The sequence below is a fragment of the Psammomys obesus genome, unplaced genomic scaffold (assembly GCF_907164565.1).
Source record: "Psammomys obesus unplaced genomic scaffold, mPsaObe1.curated_primary_1811, whole genome shotgun sequence".
In the NCBI taxonomy this organism is placed as follows: Eukaryota; Metazoa; Chordata; class Mammalia; order Rodentia; family Muridae; genus Psammomys; species Psammomys obesus.
The window spans coordinates 16,806,931-16,829,488 of NW_026596120.1; the positions used below are offsets into that span (position 1 = coordinate 16,806,931).

The 22,558-nt window shown below is 54.1% G+C and overlaps 1 protein-coding gene across 1 annotated transcript; it reads right to left on the reverse strand.

The window, feature by feature from the left end:
• Positions 1–387: 387 nt before the first annotated feature.
• Positions 388–22,143, reverse strand: Gnai2 (G protein subunit alpha i2). The gene is made up of 9 exons (XM_055629684.1): positions 21,887–22,143; positions 6,305–6,347; positions 5,940–6,081; positions 5,609–5,769; positions 3,176–3,304; positions 2,687–2,816; positions 2,445–2,598; positions 1,904–2,117; positions 388–1,365 (listed from the first exon to the last, which is right to left on the reverse strand). The coding sequence occupies exons 1-8, from the start codon at positions 22,002–22,004 to the stop codon at positions 1,927–1,929; spliced, it is 1,068 nt and encodes a 355-aa protein (XP_055485659.1). The 5' UTR covers positions 22,005–22,143; the 3' UTR covers positions 388–1,365; positions 1,904–1,926.
• Between the last annotated feature and the right edge of the window lie 415 nt (positions 22,144–22,558).

A 22,558-nucleotide genomic window follows, 5' to 3' on the forward strand; every position in this document is an offset into this window, starting at 1 on the left:
ACTTATCTGTGTGACTTCAGCCCTTTAAACTGTCTTTGGGTCTCTGTGGCAGAAAGACAAAAAAACCACTCTTTTGCATTAAAGACTAGCTAGGTCCTTCTGCACTCCCAACTGGCAAGAACCCTCCCCAAGGTTCTGCAGGGCTGAAGGCTGCCCCAGGGCCCCAAACTGCACAGTTCGGAACAGTAGCTGCACTGCCTCTAACAGGCACATTGACCAGTCCAGACAGCAAACTAAAGCTAAGGGTCTCGCGGCCTCATCCTGCAGAATTAGGACGGAGCTCTGCCTACAAGGCAGGTAATGTCCAGGGTCCCATCCCAGGTGAGTCACTGGGGAATAAGCCACCCTCCTCTTGCTCAGTCCCCAGGGAAAAAGAACATCCGGCAGTTGTTTTCTTTCTACATTTTATTATTTCAAATCATGTGAACAATTCCATAAAACATGTGAAAAAAGCAAGGAAGTGTTCAACGCTGAAGGACCCGGGCCTGGGGCGAGGGCATGAGGGGCCTGGCCCCTCAGCAGGCAGCGGCGGTTCCTAGATTAGCGCTAAGGAGCTACATTTAGGTTAATGGAGCCTGGGCCCAGGGCTTCAGGGCAGGGCCCTCAGTGACATTGGCAGTTGTCTGGAACAGCCCTTGGAATCCAATTCCGTGGAGGGCAGGGCAGGGGGCCGCCCGAAGAGGGGTAGGTGTAAACACGCAGACACACTCAAGGCACGGAATCACTGGAAGGGGGCTGGGGCCGGGTGGGGGCGTATGCTGGTCAGGACCTGACAGTTTTAAATAGGTTTCTCTAAAGAGTTTTCTAGGCTTGCAGTTTTCCTTTGTTTTCCCTTTTCTTTCTTTCTTTCTTTTTTTTTTTAAAGCTACGAGAATAAGCAGGTGGACTGTCTCTCCAGGAATGGCGTTGTCTCTCACATGTCTTGTGCTTTTTCCTTTGGGGCCTCCGAGCGGCAGAGGGTGGGGCAGGCGGGAGGCTCCCTGTAAACATTTGGACTCGGGCCAGGGCTGGTGTTGGACAAAGCTGGGGGTCTAGGCTGGAGAAGTGGATACCTCTCCAGACACAGGCCTTGGGAAACTCTGCATGCGCTCCCCCCTCACCCCACAATAAGACAACGGTTAGAAAACCAGAACAGATGCCCAGGAAGGGTGTACCATGGCCATGCCCGACCTCGGACAAGGGTGGGCTTAACAGGGAGGCCTGTGGCAACCCCTCCCCCAAGTCTAGAGCCGAGGGAGGGGACAGGGGAGCTGAGAACAGAGGAAAAAAAGATGGGAGAAGCAGCCGGGGGGACAGGCAGGGAGCATGGTCTTCTGGACTCCGTCTTCCTCAGGGGGGTAGTAGGGAACAGAGTCGGCGGCGGCCCTGGAGGTGGAGGAAAGACACAGCCTGGGTCAGAGAGCGCTCCCCGCCTCTCCAGACAATGACCTTTCCCCCACCTATTTGTTACCAGGGACACAGCTGTGCCCAGGGGCCAGCTTCTGTTGCTGGGTTACCGGGTGTATCAGTGACACTTTCGGCCACTGCATGTACACCAGGGCCAGGGGGGCTGGCCTGGGCCTAGGATTCTCCGGTCTGAGCACGGACGTCTAAGGACAAGTGCAAAGCTGTGAGCACTGGGATGCCTGGGTCTCCTTCTGCATCTGGACTAGGCTAATATGACATGGTGGAGGGGAGGCAATCTCCTCCAAAGAACACTGAATAAAATAGTTCTTTAGTTCTGCCCAGGGGAGAGCCAGGTCCTTCTCCCTCCCTCGATCTCTGGTCCCTGCTTGCCCTGCTCCACCCTTTCCCCTCCAGGCTCACTACTCCCAAAGGACCTCCCCAGCCCCATGCCCTCTCTGAACTCAAGGGTCTCACTACGCTGTTTCCCAGTACCCTGCCTTGCCTCCTTCTGACTTACCATCCTGCCAGGCCCGCTGCCCCTCAGAAGAGGCCACAGTCCTTCAGGTTGTTCTTGATGATGACGTCAGTGACGGCATCAAACACAAACTGCACGTTCTTGGTGTCGGTGGCGCACGTGAAGTGCGTGTATATCTCCTTGGTGTCTTTGCGTTTATTCAGGTCCTCGAACTTGCTCTGGATGTAGCTGGCTGCCTCATCATACTTGTTGGCCCCTAGGGAAGACAAACGAAGACTTCCTTCCATATGCTGAGGGCAGGTGGGCTCCTTCCTGCAAGTTCAGCAAGCATCTGTGCACACGCAAGCCCAGCATGGAAAACGTGCACATCATGTTCCTGTGTAAGTGCGCGTGCTGTGTGAGGGACGTGTCCCATGTATGTGCACGTGCTGAAGGGTAGAGGCCCACGTGTGCAGGAGAGAGGTACCCTATGTCCTGTGTTTTCCCTTCTGTCCAGATGGGGGCATCCGTGGGCTACGTCCCCAGTGGTGCCTGCTGGCACGGCCGATGCCCCTCCCATGAGCCGGTCTTCCCAGGGTCCCACCTGTGTACTCGGGGAAACAGATGGTCAGGGGGCTCTGTGTGATCTTCTCTTCAAACAGGTCCTTCTTGTTGAGGAAGAGGATGATGGAGGTGTCGGTGAACCACTTGTTGTTGCAGATGCTGTCGAACAGCTTCATGCTCTCATGCATGCGGTTCTAAGGAAACGATGCGATGCCGGGACTGGCCCCCAACTGCCGCCTACCAGGCTCTGTCCCCGCCACCAGGGCTCTCTTGGTCTCTTACCATCTCCTCGTCCTCAGCCAGCACCAAGTCATAGGCGCTCAGGGCAACGCAGAAGATGATGGCTGTGACGCCCTCAAAGCAGTGGATCCACTTCTTGCGCTCAGATCGCTGACCACCCACGTCGAACATCCTGTGGACATTGGGTCAACTTAGCTCCAGGGAGAGAGCCCTATGGGAGGCATCTTGCATTTCACAGGTCGGCGAGCTGAGGACAGAGGCCTGGCCAGGGTGGCACAGCTGCCACCATGGAGTTATCCGCCCTCACTCACTGCAATCCTGGTTTTGAGTCTGGTCAAAGGGACGGGTTGGAGCACATGGGACCGAGGCAGGAGAGGCTATGAGCAGGAGGTCACTACTGATAAATTAGGTGATGAACTGTGAGGACATGCTCTCCCAATACAACCCTGAGGACCCTCAGAGGGACTGGGGAACTGTGCCCAATGGCGGCTAGCAGGTCCTGCCCTTAACCCTGCCCCCACACCCACTCACTTGAAGTGCAAGTCCTTGAAGGTGAAATGTGTTTCCACGATGCCCGTGGTTTTCACACGGGTGCGCAGCACATCCTGTTGCGTAGGGATGTACTCACTCTGTGCAATTCGCTCCAGGTCGTTCAGGTAGCTGCAGAGAGGGAGGACAGGATCAGACAGGCCAAAGGGAGCATCCTGACATGGACCTCAAGACAGAGTCCCGCTTTTTTCTCCTCTTTACTCCAGGTAGGGTCTGGTTTATGTAGTCCAGTCTAGTCTCAAGGCCATGATCCTCCCTGCCTCAGCCCCGAGGGCGGCAATTACAGGGGTACCCCACTCTGCCTGCCTGTGTCCCAATCATGGATGAAACAAAGACACATGGGCTCAGCCCCCTTCTTTCCCACCTGCAGAATGGGACCTTAGCAGTCAGGGTCTTAACTTGACCTGCATCCAACGGGAATCAGAATGTTGAAACTACAGGTGAAAAGTGGGAGGGAACAAATTGTCCTCCAGGGAGAGATTCAAGATAATAATCGGTGTAATTAAGGTACCCACTGCAGAGCAACCTGGTGTGGTCCTTTCATATGGGACCAAACATGTTGGAGCCTGCCAGGCCCAGTGGGTCCGTTGCCTAACTCAATAAAATCTGAGGTGAGGTGGGAGCACCGGCACCTGCTTGGCAGAGGTCCCTGGGGCTCTTCATCACAAGTGCCTTTAATTAGTATCAGGGCCTCTAGGGCAGGATCCAAGGCCCCGCTCTCTGTCTGCCTCAATATCCCCGATGTGCCTTCAGGCTGGTTCTGGGCCTTGAAGTGGCTGCCCTCTATTGGTCTTTTGTTCTTGGGGCAGGGGTGCTAGGGCCAGCAGCCAGCCAAACCAGGCCAAAGGGAAATGATCTCAGAGAAGCAGGGATAGAACAGAATAACAGGAAGGGCCACGGGGGACCATGACGCACTTGCTGTGACCTGCATACCAAGTCCCATCCCCTGTGGATGGAGCCCCTGGCCTGGAAGCCTCAAGGTGGGTTCCAACCAACTTCCTCCTTCTCAACAGGTGGGTTCACCCTAGGGACCCTCTGCTCAACTGTGGTCTTAGTGGACTGAGGTGAGGCTTAGCACACCACTCCCGGTTAAGCTCCACCCACACCCGTCCTTTCAATGAGCCTGTCAAGGCAAAAGGCATCTGGCAGAGCAGGGCCTATGGTGACCACTGAACCCCAACTTCTAAAGCAGGGCTGAGCATGCAACAGTTTAATATCTGGGGAATAAAAACACAGGAAGTCAGAGAAAGTGGGAAGGGCCTGGAAAAGGCTCCATCCTACCCTCCTTGAGAACTGGGGATACTGAAGTAGTTCGGATTGTCAACCATTAGGGTTCACCCCTCCCTGCCTCTGTAACCCACAAGCTCAGCTGATAGCCAAACCCATGATTTCGGGGCGGGGCAGTGCTGAAGCCTGGAGGTTCTACAGATTTGGCTGTGATCCTAAAACTGTTGAGGGTGGAGGACGACACAGGGCCGTTAGGCCTCGAAAGGCAGAGGGAGCCTGTTCATGTGATGGAAGCAGGACTTGGGAATCCTGATCAGGGAGATGTCTGTCTACTCCTGCTGAGTGGGCTCAGGACTGAATGAACAGTAGAGACCTGAAGGGGATGGAAGTTGGGGACTGGCTGGCTAGCTGAAGCAGGAGGAGGGAGGGAGAGGTCAGCTAGCACTTCTCTGGTGACACCGTCCAGTACTTAGGATGTTTTGATGTCTCCTACCGCCTCCCAGCTCCTCTCAGCACCCTGCCTCAGTCCTGATGCACGGCTGGACTGCAGGGGATTCAAGACTAGGTTCCAACCTAAACGATCCAAGCCTGTGGTACCTGTGGGATTCCCGGGACACTCTGTGATTCTCCAGCTGAATCCTGGGCTTGGCTTGGATCCAGAAAAGGTCAGAAGCAAAGTCCAGGCTCCAGCTTGTACACACATCTGTCACCTCAAAGACAGCCCCTTCCTCATCTGTGAGCCTCTGAGCAGCAGGCCTGAACTCCCGTGTCCCTAATGACAGCCTAGAGCTTGCATGCACCATGCCCCTGCCTTAAGCCCCCTCCCCCGCCTCTCTTTTCTACCTCTGGCTCACAGTTCCGCCGAGGCTGCTCCTCCTCTGGGCTTCCCCCCAGTGGTACTGACACCTTCAGCTGTCATTGCTTAAGGACCTGTCTTTTGCACTCATCACTGTGTCCCTGACACTTTGCACAGAGCAGGTGGCTGCAAATGTTCTTCAGAATGATTGTGTGCAAAGACAGATAAGGCTAAAGTAGCCTGAAAGCCACTGTGGCCGTCATTTCTCCAGGCCTTTCAATACCATGCCATCTTAGCGCCCTCACCCAACCCACCACCAAAACCTCAGCAGAGGGTCATCAGCTTGTGTGCCCTGGGACCCCTTACCACACCCGCCCTCTTGCAGTACTCACTAGGCGGCTGAGTCGTTAAGCTGGTATTCCCGTGATCGGCCAAAGCAGGCTTGCACACCATGGTCAGCCCAGAGTCTCCGGATGACACCGGACAGGTCTTCAGGAAGCATACCTTGTTCCTCAGCAGCACAGGACAGTGCAAACAGCTGCCTGGCATCATCCTGGGCACAGAAAAATAGGAGGGCAGACAGGTAAAGGAACACACCCTGTCTCTGACTATTAGAGGGAATGGGGCCCAGGCGGGGGTACTCTCAGGTTCTCTAGGACAAGACTTGCCCTGAAGGCTTCTGGGAGACAGGTAAAGGAGAGGGAGTGGGGAAAATGCACATACCGCACGCTGGGGGTCAGCAAAATCAATCTGCAGGTTGCCCATGGCCTTGACGATGGCCATTATAGACTGGATGGTGTTGCTGTAGACAACCGCACGGTACTGCCTGCATTCTTCCTCTGAATAGCCATCTTCATGGATGATCCTGAGAAACAGAGGTTACGTCCACAAACCACAGGAAATCACATGGCTGCCTGGGACTGCAGGGACCTGCTCCAAAGACAGAGAACAACCCCTGCCCCATGGAGGTATACTGATGTTAAGTGGGAAATGAGGCACTCTGGGACGCGTGGAGACCAAGCAGGGGTGACAGCATAGCTCAGAGGAAGAGAGTGATCCAAGTGTGGGGACTACCAGACGCCACTTACTTCATCTGCTTGACAATGGTGCTCTTCCCTGATTCCCCGGCACCTGGAACAGACGGGATAGACGGTCAGGAACAGGCCCAGGGGCTCCGCAGGCAGACAGGCTGCCGTCAGCCCTGAAGGGACTTCTTACCTTCCACCCATCAGTGGCACGGTGAGATACAGGTGTGGCTCGCAGGGGCCACAGTGGCTAAGGAAACCTACAGCGTCCGCCCGGCAGCAGACTCCCTGCAGGCCTCTGCTTTCCTAAGCTCCACTGTCAAGCAGGGCTCGGCTACCTTGGGCCCGCACGAGTTCAGGGATTTAGATTTCAGTCCACAGTCTCTGCTCTCACATATACAGGCTTGCTACTCTGTGTACTTCAGCAGAGCCGGCTGGAAGGTACCCTGCATATGGCAAAAGGGCAGGAACCCCTCCTTTCCCCAAACCCTGAGATTTAGCTGCTAAGCAACTCACAAGGGCCACAAAGTCACATTCCTGTCCTTTGGCCATTGCCCAAGGCGCAGCCTTCTGCTTTCTGGACCAGCTCTGTCCTAAACAGATGGAAAATAGAAACTCACACACATTCTCTCCCTCTCACACGTACACAAGCTCTGACTCAAGCTTCTCTGGCCTGGCAGAGCCCCTGTCCTCATTTCTCCATGACTGCTTCTGAGGTTTGCTAGTCTCTCCCATGTTTGCCACAGCAGCTCCGTTAGGCAAATACCTTTTCTGGTCCCATCTTACAGAGGACACTGAAGTTCAGACGAGTACATTCCCCGTGTAGGATCAGGAGGCCAGCATTCAAGATGGTACCACAATGCCAAGATGAGGCCCTATCCTCCTCTCCTTCCCAGCCTCTGCCCAGGTTTACTCTGCTCCTGCCCCTTTGCCAGCTCTCACTCCTGTGCCTGCCAGGTACTACCTGCCTCTTGCTTCCTGCTTATAGCGCTCCCTTTACTGGGTAAACCTGGCCCCGTGTTCTGGTCACAGCAGCCCAGGTCTATTTCGCCGAGCAGTTCACAGGGTCTACGGACATGTCAAACTTGGGAACTCAGGGACAGTCAACTTATAATCGGGAGAACACATGACAATAGCACCACCAGCAATAACGACGCAAAGCTGCGACAAGCACCCACTGTGTGCCAGGTGATGCTTTACACCTATTGTGGGTTTTTTGTGTTTTGGTTTGTTTTCGTGACAGGGTTTCATGTAGACCAGCTGGCTTCAAACTTGCCATGAAGCCAAAGATGACTTTAAATTTCTGATCCTCCCACCTGGAATTACAATTGTGTGATTCAACATAGCCAGTTTTTTTTTTTTCAATTATTATGACATCCATCCATCTATCTATCTATCTATCTATCTATCTATCTATCTATCTATCTATCATACAGTGTTCTGCCTGCATGTACACCTGCACACCAGAGGAGGGCACAAGATCTCACTATAGATGGTTGTGAGCCACCATGTGGTTGTCGGGGATCATACTCAGGACCTTTCGAAGAGCAGCCAGTGCTTTTAACCTCTGAGCCATCTCTCCAGCCCCAATTATTATTTTAAGGCAGGCTCTTACTAAACCAGGCTAGCTTCAAGCTCACAGACACGCCTACTTCTGCCTCCCAAGCTCTTAAGTTTGGAGGCTTGCCCCACCCCACCTTTGTTACAGGGTTGGTTTTGTTTGTTTGGTTTGTTTTTTTGACAGGGTTTCTCTGTTTAGCATTGGTGTCCTGGAACTGACTCTGCAGACCATGTCGGCCTCGAATTCACAGAGATCTGCTTGTCTCTGTCTCCCAAGTATTAGGATTAAAGGTGTGCACCACCACTGCCTGGCTTGTACTTTTTTTTTGTTTTGTTTTTTAATTTATTTATTATTTATACAGTATTTTGCCTGCATGTGTGCCTAAACACTGGTAGAGGGCACCATATATCATTATAGACAGTTGTGAGCCACCACATGGTTGCCGGGAATTGAACTCAGGACCTCAGGAAGAACAGTCAGTGCTCTTAACCTCTGAGTCATCTCTGCAGCCTGCCTTGTTATACTTTTTAAAAAGATTTTATTTTGGGGGCTGGAAAGATGGCTCAGAGGTTAAGAGCACTGTCCATTTTTCCAAAAGTCCTGAGTTCAATTCCTAGCAACCACATGGTGGCTCACAACCATCTATAATGAGGCCTGCTACCCTCTCCTGGCCTGCAGGCGCACATGTAGGCAGAGTACGGTATAAATAGACTCTACCTTGGCCTAGAGAGAGGACTCAGTGGTTAAGAGCACTTACTGTCTTTCCAGAGGACCGACCTAAGTTTCGTTCCCAGCACCCATATGGTGGTTCACCATATGTCACACAGTACCAGGGACTCTGATGCCTTCTTCTGGCCTCCGTGGGCGTGCGGGCATGCACACACGCACGCATGCGCGCACACAGCCAAATGCTCATACACACAACATTTCAAATAGCTTTCTTTTATTTACACTTCATGTGTCTGGTTGTTTCGGCTGCATGTAGGCCTACAACCCATGTGTGCCTGGTGTCCACTGTTGTAGACACGGACTGAACCTGGGTCCCTGGGGAGAGCAGCTGGGTCGTGCTCCAGCCCTATTCACTTTAGATTATGTGTATGACTATAAATATGTGGATGTCAGTGAAGATACCCACAGAGGCTTCTAGAAGATTCCGTCTCTGAAGCTGGAGCTAAAAGTGGTTATGGGCCTTGGTTGCTGAGAACCAAATTTGGGTCCTCTACAAGAGAAGCAAATACTCTAGTACACTGAGCCAGTGTGTGTGCGTGTTTGCGTGTGTGCGTGCATTCAAGCTGCAGCAGGTAGTTCTCTCCTCCTGGCGTCTGGGTCTCAGGGATCCAATTCATGTTGTCCAGCTTGATGGCAAGCGCCAACACTGGCTGAGCCAGCTCACCAGCTCCCTTGCCTTTTTTTTAATCTAAAAATTTATCTTTGTATTTTGTATAATTATATGTATATATGGGGGGTAGGGGTGCACAAGCATGCAGGGACCCTCAGAGAGCAGAAGAAGGGTTAGATCCCTTAGAGAGGAATTGAGAGGTGACTGTGAGCCACTTGAGGTGGGTGCTGGGACCTGAACTCAGGTCATCTGAAAGAGCAAGGAGCAGCTTTTACTGCTGAGCCATCTCTCAGCCAAGCCAGGCCTAGTTTGTTATGTGGTGCTGGGGTTCAACTGAACCCAGGGCTTCATGCATACCAGGAAAGCACTCTACCACGCCCACCTACACCTACTAGGAACTTTTATTTTCGAGGCATACCTGAGGTAGGCTCCATTCTCACCTCCATCTTTAACAAGTGAGACATAAGCCAGGCGTGGTGGTGCCCACCTTTAATCCAGCATTCAGGAGGCAGAGGCAGGTGGATCTCTGAGTTCGTGGCCAGCCTTGTCTACAAAGCGAGTCCAGGGCAGCCAGGGCTACACATAGAAACCCTGTTTCAAGGAACATGTACACACGTACACACGTACACAGGTACACACGTACACACGTGTACACACACACACACACACACACACACACACACACACACACACGTGAGACATGAGCTGCAGCATAAGCTAGTCCCATTGGTGGGTATCCCGCCTCACTCTGCACATAGCTTCTCCTAAAGATCGGATGTGCCTGGGCCCAGTTATCCCTGTCACTGTGTTCTCTCAGGCCCCAGTCTCTGAGGCGCTCAGGCAGCAGCACCAAACAAGTAGAAGCAGGACACGCTGATAGACCTCATCAAGTCTCAGCTTTCCCTATCCAAACCGAGATCTCACTGGGGAAATGGAGGCGCAGCTGTGACTCTCACAAGAGTAGGTCCAGGTACATTCCCAATCTGGCAGCTGCTCTGAGGGGAAAGGTCTGAGTTCTTACCAATGTTGCCAGGTGCCTATAATCACTGAGGTTCCAACTGCCCCAAGTTTGCTTCCCAGGATGGTGTGGGAACTGTTATAGTACAAACCTTCAGGCCTTGGGCAGGCTTCTGAGATAGTGTTTTCTCTGGCCTTAGCCCTAGGCACTAGAAATACCAGTTTTGGCATACTGCCTGGGTGTGAGCTATGGTCATCCCACCAAACAGCGCTGTTCACAGCAGTGGAATGAGGCTCCTTCACATTCTACAAGCCCAGAGGGGTGTTCAGAGGCCTGTAAAGCCTGCCCATACTACCCAGGGTCTCAATATCTACCTAGAGGAGAAAGAGCACAAAGGCCAACTAGCTAGCTTTCCCACTTGCTTCCACAGAACAGAAGGGGAGCCATCTTGAAACAGAGGAAGAACCAGTCTCAGCCAGGATTGAGGCCTCATTCAGGTAGGAGAGGCTAAAGATGTGAAAACTTGAGTAAGAGAGATCATAATGATTAGTCTCCAGGACAGGTGGGGAGGTAACGGCAGCAGATGTCCTGGGCACAGGAAATCTCAGATAAAGGTTTGACTTCCATGACTTTGGAGATCCTGGCTATATGAGACACTGGTTTCACTACTGGCCATTGTGGGTAAAGAGGGTAATCTAATCCTCTGACCACTGTCTTCGGAGCTGCCGTGTCCTACCCATTCCAGTGCCAGGGACGACGGTACAAACCTACTTTGTATTTGATTTCCTTAACAAAGCTGGCAGACACCAAGGGGGCCACACCTGAGCAAGCCAAGCCAGGAACCAGGTTCTTACACTTCTTGCCTCTGCCAGCTGAAGGCCTACTTCCACATTTCCCTAACGCCTCAGTTTCCTTTTCTCGGGCCTCTCAAGTTCTGAGTTAGGGCACTTTCTGTATCTAGCAAGGGGGTGGGGGTCACTGCAAACATAGCCCCTTTAGACAGGTGGACAAAACATCTGGGGAGCTTCCATCCCTGGGACTCAGGGATGTCCATTTGTCATTGTAGTAGCTGTGACGCAGGCAGGAAGTAGGGAGAGGCAGGGCAAGGGCGCAGTTGGCAACCAAGCAGTAAGTAGGGAGGTATCAGGATAGAGTCGGGGAAGGCATAGGAAACCAGACGCCCAGTGAAAAGTGTGGTGAGGTCCCTGGCGCTCAGGTAGGCCACTGACTTGGTGCTCCAGAAGTTCTGGGGGCACATCACTCCTCTCTGTCACCAACGGCCCTTTCTCTATCACGGCACATTACTCCTACCATCTGGCCTGGAGTTTGCCTGTACTCAGCTTCCCTGGCGGCCCTGTGTCTACCTCAGGGAGAGCTTCCCCGTATTGAAGCAGAGGTGCCAGCAGGGAGGGGAGCCTGCTGAGCAGACAGCAGCAGGAGTCAGCCTCCCCTGTGCCCACCAGCTGCTACACCCCCAGCCAGATCAGACCAGTGGGGATCCACAGAGGTTCCCTGGGGGGTGGCTCTGATTTTCCCATTAGGCTACACCTCTCCCACCAAAGAAAACACCTCCATAGCTTTTCCCTGAGTCCAGCTGCTGGGCCCACCGCAGGAAGGCAGTACTCTCAGAGGCTGCTCTGCAGAGAACATCTGTTTCTACATGCAGCACTGAGCTCCTGTGGAGAGAACACACTGGGAGGAAGACAGCAGTGTCTCACTGCCAGGCAGGACTGGAAACGCCTCACCACAGATGGGCCCAAGTTCAGACACTCCAGGTTCATCTAGGGCCCAGCATCTAAGACTCTGCTAAGTGTCCATCTTGGACCCCCCCCCCCCAACTCCTACATTAGGTTTAGATCTGCATAGAGGCTGGAACCCACTGTTGTCCTTTCTGGCCTCAGTTTCTTCAAGAAGCCAGCCAGGCTACCTTTTACTTTTGGGTCAGCTTCCTCCCCAGGGGGATGGGGAGGGGAAGCTAGATCTACCCAACCCTGCTGCCTACACTGATCCTCCCTGAGATTTCCCTTAGCTTCAGCAATCCCAGGTTTCTGGCACCTCATCTGTGAAATGGAACAATGCATTCTTCTAACAGGAGGAGAGTTGAGAACTGAATGAATGTAAAGGTCCTCCTGATGCACCTCACCTAAGGTCAGTGTGCATATAAGTTATCCCTGAGGCGGGAGAGATGGCTCAGCAGCTAGAAGTGCTGCCTGCTCTTCCAGAATACCCTACTTTGGTTCCCAGCATCCACAGGGCAGCTCACAACTATGGGTAACCACAATTCCAGGAGATGTGGCGCCCTCTTCTGGCCTCTGAAGTACCAGGCCAACCATGTGCTATGCAGACAAACATGCAGGCAAACACACATACGCTTATAATAAAAGTAGTAATAGTAAAAAAAAAAAAAAAAAAAAAAAAGCATTGTATGAAATTCTCCAAGAATTAAATTAAAAAAATATATATTTTAATAAACGTTTTTACTAGTGTCTTGGCATGGTGGCACATGTCTATAAACCCAGCACCTAGTAGGCTGAGGCAGGGAGATACTGAGTTCAAGGTGAGCCTTGGCTACGTAGCGAGACCCTTTCCAGAAGGAAGGAAGTCGGTTGTCACTATTCTCCTACTTGATGGAGGAGTACAGGTTCCCTCAAACATCACTTCCTATAGCGTACAATGACTGGCTGCTCTGGTCCCTATCACAGCAAGGCACATAGTGGGGTACCGCAGCCACATCATTTGAAGCAGAGCCCCTCAGAAGACTCAGAGAAAGAGCAGTGGTTCACAGGCTGATACAGAGCAGGGAGGATGCCCTGCTGAGACACAGCGCGACCCAGGACAAGAGAACCCACTCCTGCTGCTGGCACTTCGCCCTGCGCCCATCACTTCTCTTCCACACAGCAGGACTTCCACAGAGATAGTGCCTCCTTCTTGTCCAGAAGCCTTCCAGCTGACACTGTCCACTGACTCCACACATTCGGAAGGCTGGAAAAGGCCCCACTCCCCCGCCCTGGCCTGCCCCTGGAGGCAGCTCCTGAGCTAGTGGGCTCCCTTGGAATTCTTGGGCTATGGAGAATAGGCAGCTGACGTGGCAGCCCGAGGGCAGAGATTCTCAAGAGCAGCTGGGACCACAGGGTAGGCTTGGGCAGCAGCCCAGCTCAAAGCCACAGCACCAGGCACACCCACTCTGCCACAGTCCCAGTGGGGCAGCAGTGGAAATGTGTTTGAGCCCTGGTATGCCCACCCTGAAGGTAGTCCAGCGACTAAGGAGGTGCCACATCTTCAGTGCTGTGCTGCCTCTGTCATTGTGGATCCTATCACCTCCCTGCCCTACAGCCCAGGGTCTCAGCTACCACCAGGGGGAGCCCAGCAGCCAGAGACAAAGCAGAGGAGGTGGGGGCTGGGCAGCATGGGGAATGTTTTGTTTCAGCAAAGCAGCCTTCCCAGCTAGGGGTGGCTGGGGGGAGGTGCCAAGACCCTCAGCCACAACCTCCTCCCTGGGAAGCCCCCAGCCAGCTTCAGAGTCTGAATACACAGGAACAATGGGAACAGAAGGGAAGAAAGGAGGGAGGAGGGCCCGGCCAAACAAAGGCCCTCTAAGCCCCACCCCAGGCCTCTCTTCCTTCCTCCAGGTGCGGTTCTTTGACCCCCTTAAAAGCCCTCCTTGGAGTCTCAGGACAGTCATGTTGGGGGGGGGTGTTGGAAGGATCCTGCAACAATTCCACCAAAGACTGTGGCCCGACCTTCTTCTACCAGATGCCCCAATAAATCAGCCAGCCAACGCCTCCTCAGACTGCAGGCCTTACCACCTGTGAGAGCCTGGAGCTGCTCAACGAGCCCTAGGTCATTGCTACCTCTCTCTTCAAGAAGATTTTTGTTTTTCAATTCTCCCTTAGCTATTTTTTTTTTTCTTCATTTTTTGGTTTCTCCTCTGTGTAGCCTTGGCTACACAGGAACTCACAGCAATCCACCTACATCTGCCTCCCTGAGTGCTGGGACTAAAGGTACACACAACCAAGCCCGGCTACCTTTAGCTATTTTCAAAGAGCCTGAACAGTGGCTGCCTCTTCTGAATTACCTTAGGTTAGGTGCCTGCAGCCTGGGCCTCAGTGTCCCCATCTGTGAAATACAGCCCTTCTGGGAATGTGCCCAGCCGGAGGCCTGCCAAAAGCAGCATCCCTCCCAAACTGCCCTAGGGCCCCACTCAAGCCAACAGTTGTCCGTGTCCCCAGCACTGAGCACCAAGACAAGGGCAGCCTGCGATGGTACAGTGAGCTGTGTGGGAACTGGGTCCTTCTATACCCACGCCTGGCTGATAAGGAGGAACATGGTCGGTGCTTTCTGCACAGCCTCCTAGCCAAGAGGGCCTGTTCTGATAACATAGCAGAATCCCTTGGAATCTCCCACAGGAGGGATAAGGCCCCACCCTGCCACAGACCTGAGATCTGAGGGTCAAGAAGCATGAGCATCTGACACCATTGCTACTGGCCCACACAGCAGTCACATTCAGCCACCACAGTACCGTTTACACAGAGGCCACCACTGAGCTAATTGTCATCACAGAAGCACCATTAAGCCTTGAAGGAACAGACTGCCTTTCCGCCAGTCTGGCCAATTCCCACCAGAGGCCACCAACAGAAACTACAGTGACTTTCAGCATTCCTCTGGTCTAGTCCATTTCCCTCAGACTGGAGGTTAGGAGAGAAAGAGGCACAACAGGGGAGGCACATGCTAAGTTCCTGAGTATGACATTAGTGTTGTAAGAACAGGGGCTGTGAGGAAGAGTGGGAAAGAATTCAGGAGTTGTCGCACATAGAATGGAGCCCTGCCAGCAGGTAGATTTCTGTTTGGACAGGAGAAAGGCTGAAACAAGATCAGGAGTTTCACCTTTCAGGGCGAAAGAGGATTTAAGACTTCTCAAGGTACCGGGTAGTGCACGATTTTAAAAGTGGCGCATGCCTTTAGTCCCGGCACTCGAGGGGCAGACAGATCTGAGTTCAAGGCCAGCCTGGTCTACAGTGGGAGTTTCAGGACAGCCAAGGCTACACTGAGAAAACAAAAACAAACAAAAGACTCCTCAAGGCAAGGTCCCCAAGCACTCACAGAGTATAGGTGCACAAACATGAACCAGCCTCCCATAAACACCAATCCTGGCAGCAGGGCACGGGGACCAAAGCCTACAACAATGGTTAGACAGGTGCATAATGACAGCTTGAGTCGTTCTCGAATCTCTATTTGTATGTCCTCAGTTTCTCCATCAGTGGAAAAAGCACTGGTATAAAGCCTACCTCAGCCTCACAAGATTAAATAGACTGCAGAGTCCAGAGCCACATAAAATAGCCATAGCCAATCTTAGGCACCTGCTGTTATGAGCCGAAGGGAAACTGAGGCACAGTGAAGGTACCCAGGTTCATCAAGGAGTGATGGGGGAACCTTAGGCTGGGCTGAGGGCACCTCATCAGCCCCCAGGCAGGGGAAACCCGGAGTGAGCTAATATGGGGCCGCTGCTCCACTTCCAGGCATTCATCTCCGTCTGTGGCTGGCCTTCCTGCTTGGAGGGCAATGGCCGCTCAGGAATCCAAGAGAAGCTTTGGCCTTCCTGCTGGACCTCCCACTGGTGTCCCTCTCCCAGCCACCACTTCCTGTGGCCAAAGGAGGGGCTTAGACTCCTTCTCAGAAGCACCGCCTGCCTCTGACATCCTGGCTCCAGCAGTTGCTAGGACAGGACAAGGACAAGGCTACCACCTAGACCGGCCCCAACCTGGTGATGGAGTGTGGGAGGCCTGCAGAAGCTCCCAGGTGGGCTTCGACAGGTTCAGGCCTTCTAGGCCTTCTGGCTGCCAAAGGCCTAGGTGACTCAGGACGCACACTTCTACACCAGCAGAAGCAGCCCTCTGGCCTCTTCCTCTTTTGGGCTCCTCCTCTCCCAGCTGCTTCCTCCTTTTTCTCTGATGTGGACACCATTTCCCTGAGAGGCCTAGCTACATGACTTCTTGTCCCCACTCCTACCTGGGCACAGTAGGTACTGCCATCAACCAACATCCTTTCTGTACACTCTGGGATGGGGGCAGCATCCTCCCAGGCTCAAAGACACCTTCTCCCCACCAAGCCTTCGATGAGATCACTTTTACTCAAAACTGGCCTGGCACCCTCTCGGGGCCTTGTATGCAAATCCTGAGGGCCAACCCTTAAGGGCAGTCTATCATTGTTCAGCCCTGGAAGATAGTCCTTCCCAAACCACCAAGAGTGGCTCAGACCCAGTGAAGCACCAACAGGTTGAGGGTGGGGTTGGGTTTAGTAAGAACAAGAGCTCTAGGCAAAAGATAGGGTGTGGTTACACAGGGGCGGCCCCACCCTGCACCTGTAGCTGAGGCAGGGGCTTCCTGAAGGGCATCAGGTACCAGGGGCACACTAAAGGGTTCAATCCTTCACTCCTGCCAGCGCGCCCTGACGAACATTCTTAGAGATGATCCATGAGCAATAGCCTTACCGACTCCTTCCTCTTCTAATGACTTCCCAAGTTGGACCCACAGAGCTGCTGAGAAGGCTGCCAAGCCCGTGCCCCATCCCAGTGGCCCACAGCACAAGGTGAGTGGAGGCAGGTCACGCCTTTCACCCTCAGCTGGTGCTCATGGTGGGGTGCCCTGGTCCCTCAGCGGCTAAAAGCCTCGAGGAAACAAAGTTGTTTCTATCTTTTCCTGCCAAGTGAACCTGTGACTTTCAGAAACAACTGGAGTGAGAGACACACAGTGAGGGACAAAGACTGAGGGCAGGATACAGAGGATGGGGGTGCTTTCCAGTGCTCCAAGTCCCAGCCCCATCCACCCGTGCTAAAGAGGCCTGCAGACCTCAGCAGAACAGATCTCAGCCACAGCTCTAACCCCGGCTGATACCTGGTAGACAAATGTTCACCTTACTTCTCAGATCGCAGGGTCAACAGACAAGCTCTCACAGACCCAAAGGAGCCCTGACGATGCTCTGGCAGCCTAGGCTTCTGACTTGACAGCAGTAGGTGGATTTATGCTGCCTGAGGGCTTGTGTGGAGGCCTGTGCCCTGCAGCTGGCTGGATGGCCAACCGGAGCCATGGCAGCAGTTCATTCTCAGTACTGGCACCTGTTTGACTCTGTTCAAAGTCCATCCACCCATCTGAGATAGCCCTGTCTGAGCTGTCCCAATTCCCCTCTTTGGGAATAGCCCTTAAAATACCTAGTCTCTATGGATTCCTCTGCCTGCCCAGGGTACTCTACAGCTTTTCATGTTGGCTGTACAAGTACTTCAGTGATGGGCGAGGCTAAGACTCAGACAGGAGGTTAGAAATGACTTGGACCACTCCCCCCCACGCCCCCCCAGCGTGGGAGCTCATCCAGGCCTGCCTGGGCAGACAAAGCTTTGCCCAGCCTGGGGGAGGGGTGGGAAGAGACTTGGAGGCCCAAGCGGACCAGCCCCCCATTCAAGTGCTAATGAGCTCCAGCAGGGGAGAAGTGGGTTAAGGGGGGGGGGAACTGCCAGTGCACCAGCCCACCTGGCTCGAAGAGCTGTGCCACACCCCCAAGGCTAGGCCCCCAGAGATCAGGCCTCCCACTTGCTGTAAGCTTCCCGGGGGTAGGGAAGGGAGTTCCCTGGAGGGTCCCCACAGTGTACCCAGGCAGCTCTGTCAGCTGGTGGAGGAGCCCTCATCTGTTTTTGTGTGTTTGTTTACCTCCAGGCTCTGACCCATTACGTCCACAGCCCCTGAACTGCAGCTCTCTAAACCCGGCTTCAGCTGAAGCCAATTTCTAACCAGTGCAGAAGGTGAAACCGGAATTCTAACGTTTTTAGCTTTATTTTTTTTGTGCATTATTAGTGTTTTGTTTGCATGTGTGTCTGTGAGGGTGTCAGATCTCCTGGAGCTGGAGTTACAGACAGTTGTGAGCTACCATGCAGGTGCTGGGTCCTCTAGAAGTCAGTGCTCTTAACCACTGAGCCATCTCTCCAGCCCCAGGATTCTAACATATATCTATAAGACCCCTGGGGTTGTCCAGACAGGGTAAGCCCCCAGCCTCACGCCAGGAGACCTTCACCAAAGTCTTAGGAATTTAGTGCCACATCTCCTGTCTCCGTGCCCTTGGTGAACTGGGTCCCTTTGCCCCCAGCTGCCTGGCATTGGCCAACGCTGAGCCATCTCATGGGCCAGTGGTGTTCATTTCACAAGCTAGCTAGGGACTCCTCAAGGAAGCCCCTTCAGTAGAACCTTCCCAGTACCTAGCCAGCCAGGATCCCAGGCTAGCTCTTTCCTCTACCTCTCAGCTGGCAAGCCCAGGGTTGTATTTTCATTCTCTTAGTCTCATGTATTCTATCCCACTCCCAAGAGCTGTGGCCTGTTCCATGATGTGTTCAGGAGCTTGCTGGCCTACACACATACTTAATATTCACCAATACAGAATGCCCACCTTTTGCTAGAGACACAGTCAGGACACAGGCTACAAAACTCCCTTCCTTCCTTTCCCTTTTATAAATCTAAGCCCTGGCTTTGAGCAGTACCTGCTCCTGGAGCTCCTACAGCGCTGCTCAGCTGCTCAAGGCTGAGCCCCGGCGCTCTCAGAGGCTTAAACTGTCACTGGCTGGAGTTCTGCTGTTCCGAAACAGAGGTGAAGTAGAGCCACTCTCTCCCACATAGTCCCTACTGTGTGTTATGCCCTGAGACTGGGCAAGAGCTCTGCAACAGAGGCAAGGTCTGTCCCCGAGGCGCCTGCACAGCCTGTGATGGGGCCAAGAAGGGCCTAAGAACTTTTCTTTCAGCATCCCCTCAGCCTTAGTCATTGGTCTTCCAATGAGCACTTGTTACCTGCTCACAGTGTGCCAAACTGGGACCCAGTGACCGCTACCAAACCAAGTTCACCAAATACAGCCTTCATTCAACACACAAGAGAAGGACGCAGCCTTGCCTTGTTGTCTCAAGGGCCAAAACTATGTTCCAGTGGGGAAAGCAGGAACCCAGGGAGCAGAGACGCTGCATCAGCCTTGGTGGGACTTCAGGAAAGATTCTTGGAGATTCATGGATGGAATACTAAAGAACCAAGTAGGGAAGATACAAAGTCCCCTGGTGAGACAGAACGTACCATCTGTACTCTGAGCCTCCATGGAGCCCACAGTGGACATGGCTTCTCCTGGTGTGTCCCATTCAGGCCGTCACCAGAACCCCAAAGTCTAACAGGGCCTAGCTAGTAAGTTAGGTTGAACTGGGGGGGCTGAAGGAGTTCTACAGGAAAACTAGTATCAGCTTCTCTACTTGACACACCAAGCTGCCAGAGGAAACTATCTTGCTAGTGTGTACCACATCTGTCTCTGATGACAGTGACGTGCCTGCCTGCTGGCAGGGATACAGGGCATAGAGGGAGACAGTGTTCGGGTGGGGCAGCAGGCGTGGTTCTGGCTAGGAGGGAGGACTGGCACTTGCCCAGCCTGAGTCCCCGTTGCCTGGACAGTCTCCTACTACTCAGAACTGGTGCCCAGAACTCTCCCACTGTCACCTTACTCCTTCATGAGGAAGTGGATAACTCAGGTCAGGACCCCATCCTGGAGAGCAATGACAGACTGGTCACACAGACCAGATTGCCCATTTCAGGCAGAGCTCTTGACCCTTCGCTCCAACACCCTTTGCAGTGTCCTAGTCTCCGGTGGGTACTGACACAAGCCAGGAGTTCCATTTTGGAGGAAGGAAAGGCCAGAGGGACAGGATCCTGGGACAGACTGTTCCATGAAAAAGTGCGAAGCTAGATCCCACAACACTGATTGCTGCCACCCTAGTGTAGGAAGGGGTACCAGGTCCCTCCTAGCCCGGGCTAAAAGCTGAGCTGGGCTCTAAGGAGCAAGCCTGTCAGGATAGAGGAAGCCTGCATTACAGAACAGGCCAGGAGTCCTGTGCAACCCTCTTCCCCCGGGGCTCTCTGGTCCAGACCCACACCTCCTTAGCCACCACAATAACTGCAATAAACCTGGGAGAGGTTGGTAGGGGGCTTCAGCCTGGGCACTGGGAGGTAGCGATCCCGGAAGTGCCCTCCCCGGGCCCAGCAACAACGGACATTCCGCCGCCGCCGCGTCGACACCCACTCACTGCTTGCCGCACTCGCAGCAGAGACAGGAAGAGGCAAGCGCCCAACGCAAAGCAGCCCAGGAGGCTGGGCCGCCGCCCCTTCCCGCCCCTTCTCTTCCTCCCCGCGGCAGCAGCGGAGCGGATGCCATTTTGAAACCTCCGGGGCTGTGCCCCCAGGCCGGGTCCGCCGGGACAGTCAACAGATGGATCCGTAAAGACATACATGTTGTTCCTCGGCCACAGGCTTGGCAAAAAAAAAAAAAAAAAAGGCCAGGCTTTTCATAGCTTGCAGGCCCCAAGGCGGCCCTGGGGCTGAGGGGCCACACCCCCCCACTTACTATCCAGCCGATTACGCTGCTACGCTGCTGCTGTTGCTACTGCTGCTGCTGCTGCTGCTGCTACTGCTGCTGCTAGGGCCTTCCTCCCTAGAAGATCCGGAGGCCCCTATCTTCCCAAGTCAGCCTTCCACAAGGAACCGCTCTGACTCCCGCTGGGAGACTGGACACAACCATCAGGCCCACTGCCTTTGCCAAAGCCTAGCTGGGATGCTTGAGAGCGCACGGGGCTACAGGCAGCTGACTCCCACTAAGCCCTCATTCAGCTCACCCACCACTCTCCCGTCACAGGATTCCTTTGGGAACCAACAGGTCCACTCAGTTTCCTAGGCCATATCCCAGGCCTCTCAGCCCCGAGTATGAGAAGCCCAGCACCTCAGCAGGTATCTAGAGGCACACAAGGGCAGCAATATGTCGGTTGTCTCGCTACTTCCACTTCCCCACCCCATCCCAGCAGCCACCATCTTCTTGGCCTTGGAAGTGGCTACAACGCTAACTCCTCCATGTTCCCTCCTATTGCCCAGACTCCCCTGGCCCCGGCCCAGGCAAGCCTTGGAAACTAGGAAACACATTCCCAGGGAATGGAACTTCCCACAGATCCCACAGATGCTTGAGGACTGTCCCCTCTTCCCCAATGAGGCTAGCAGGGCTTCAGTCCCGCCTCTTGGAGGGGGTCTGCCCAACTCAGCCTCGGCCAGCTCCAGCCCCTGTCTGGTTCCCCTCCTCCTATCAAGGCCTACCTGGGGCAGGCCGGTGCAGAATGCTAGAGTGTGAGCGAAGATTTTAAAAACGGGCAGATGATTGGGGGGGGGGGGGGGTTGATGCCTGCAGAGAGAGATCTGGTGACCTGGAATAGAGGCTCGAACAGGGATTCACGCTAGAGTGGACTTGAGAGTAGTCAGTTTCCCTCTTAAGAGGTCAGAGTGCACAGGTGGGGGAGAGAGGATCCAGAGTAAGGAGAGGGGAAAGAGGGAGTAGGTCGGGGCTTGACAGGGGTCCCAAGGAATGCCCATGCCAACAGAAATAGGACAGGTGGGGCTTGACGGTGGAACCAGTAGGGTTCTGAAGGTTTAAGGAAAGCCTAAGAAAGTATGGAAATACACGGCATGGGCTGAGTTCTCTGAGACGGAACAGTAAGGGGGAACAGTCATGCAGGGTTTGCCTTCTGGTTTGGGGGTGTCTGGGATCAGGAATGAGCTGAGGGTCTGAACTAGAGTCTGGACTGGGCTTGTAAATCTAGCCTAATCCAGGGTTTCCAATCTTAAAGGGTGGGTCCTAGGGGTTTCCAAGCGGAGGCGTAGGGTCCAAACCAGGCACTTTCAGGTCCTTGTCTAGGGATCGGCGCCGAGAGTCAAGGGTCCCAGGACGGGGTGCCGCCTCACCTAACAGAAGCAACTTCACCTCCCGCGCCGCCTTCTCGCCGTCCTCCCGCAGGTTCTTGTCGATCATCTTAGAGCGCTCGGCTGCCGCCTTGTCCTCGGCGCTCACGGTGCAGCCCATCCTGCCGTCCGCCGGCCCGGCCTGGCCCCCAAACGGCCCACGGCCCGGCTCGGCCCCGCCCGACCCACTCCGCTCCCACCACCGCCGGCCCTCTGCGGGAAGCTCTCGGGTCCGCAGTTCCGAGCGACTGCGGGAGGCGCCTTCCCGGCCGCCGCGCACCGACGGCGGGGCGGGCCAGGGGTGGGGCCCGAGCAAAGCAAGTCCGCGACTGGGCCAGGGCGGGTCTGAAGGCGGGGACAAAGGAAATTGGGGGATGGTGATTGGTTGGAGGGCGGAGCAAAGGGAGAAGTTAGGCTCAGTCCAGGCTTGGGCGCAGGCTGAAAGCCGGGCCGCAGCGAGGGAAGACATTAGGGGTAGGGTTAACACCGGCTCAGGCCTCTGGGCGGGCTGCAGGAGAAGCTCGACTCCGATTGGCTGCTGAGAGCCTGGGGCTCTGTTTCAGGACTGTAGGACCAGTTGATCTGGTAGCCCAAGGGTCGGGACTAGCTAGCCATAGGCCTAATAGAAACCCGGACTTTGAGCTTTTGTGAATTGTGAGATAAGTAAGATGAGCA

Coding starts and splice junctions, on each gene's coding strand:
- Gnai2 (XM_055629684.1), bottom strand. CDS start 22,004: ATGGGCTGCACCGTGAGCGCCGAGGACAAGGCGGCAGCCGAGCGCTCT. Junction 6,082..6,304: donor ACCATTGTCAAGCAGATGAA/GTAAGTGGCGTC, acceptor TCTGTTTCTCAG/GATCATCCATGAAGATGGCT. Junction 2,118..2,444: donor CTGTTTCCCCGAGTACACAG/GTGGGACCCTGG, acceptor TGTCTTCCCTAG/GGGCCAACAAGTATGATGAG.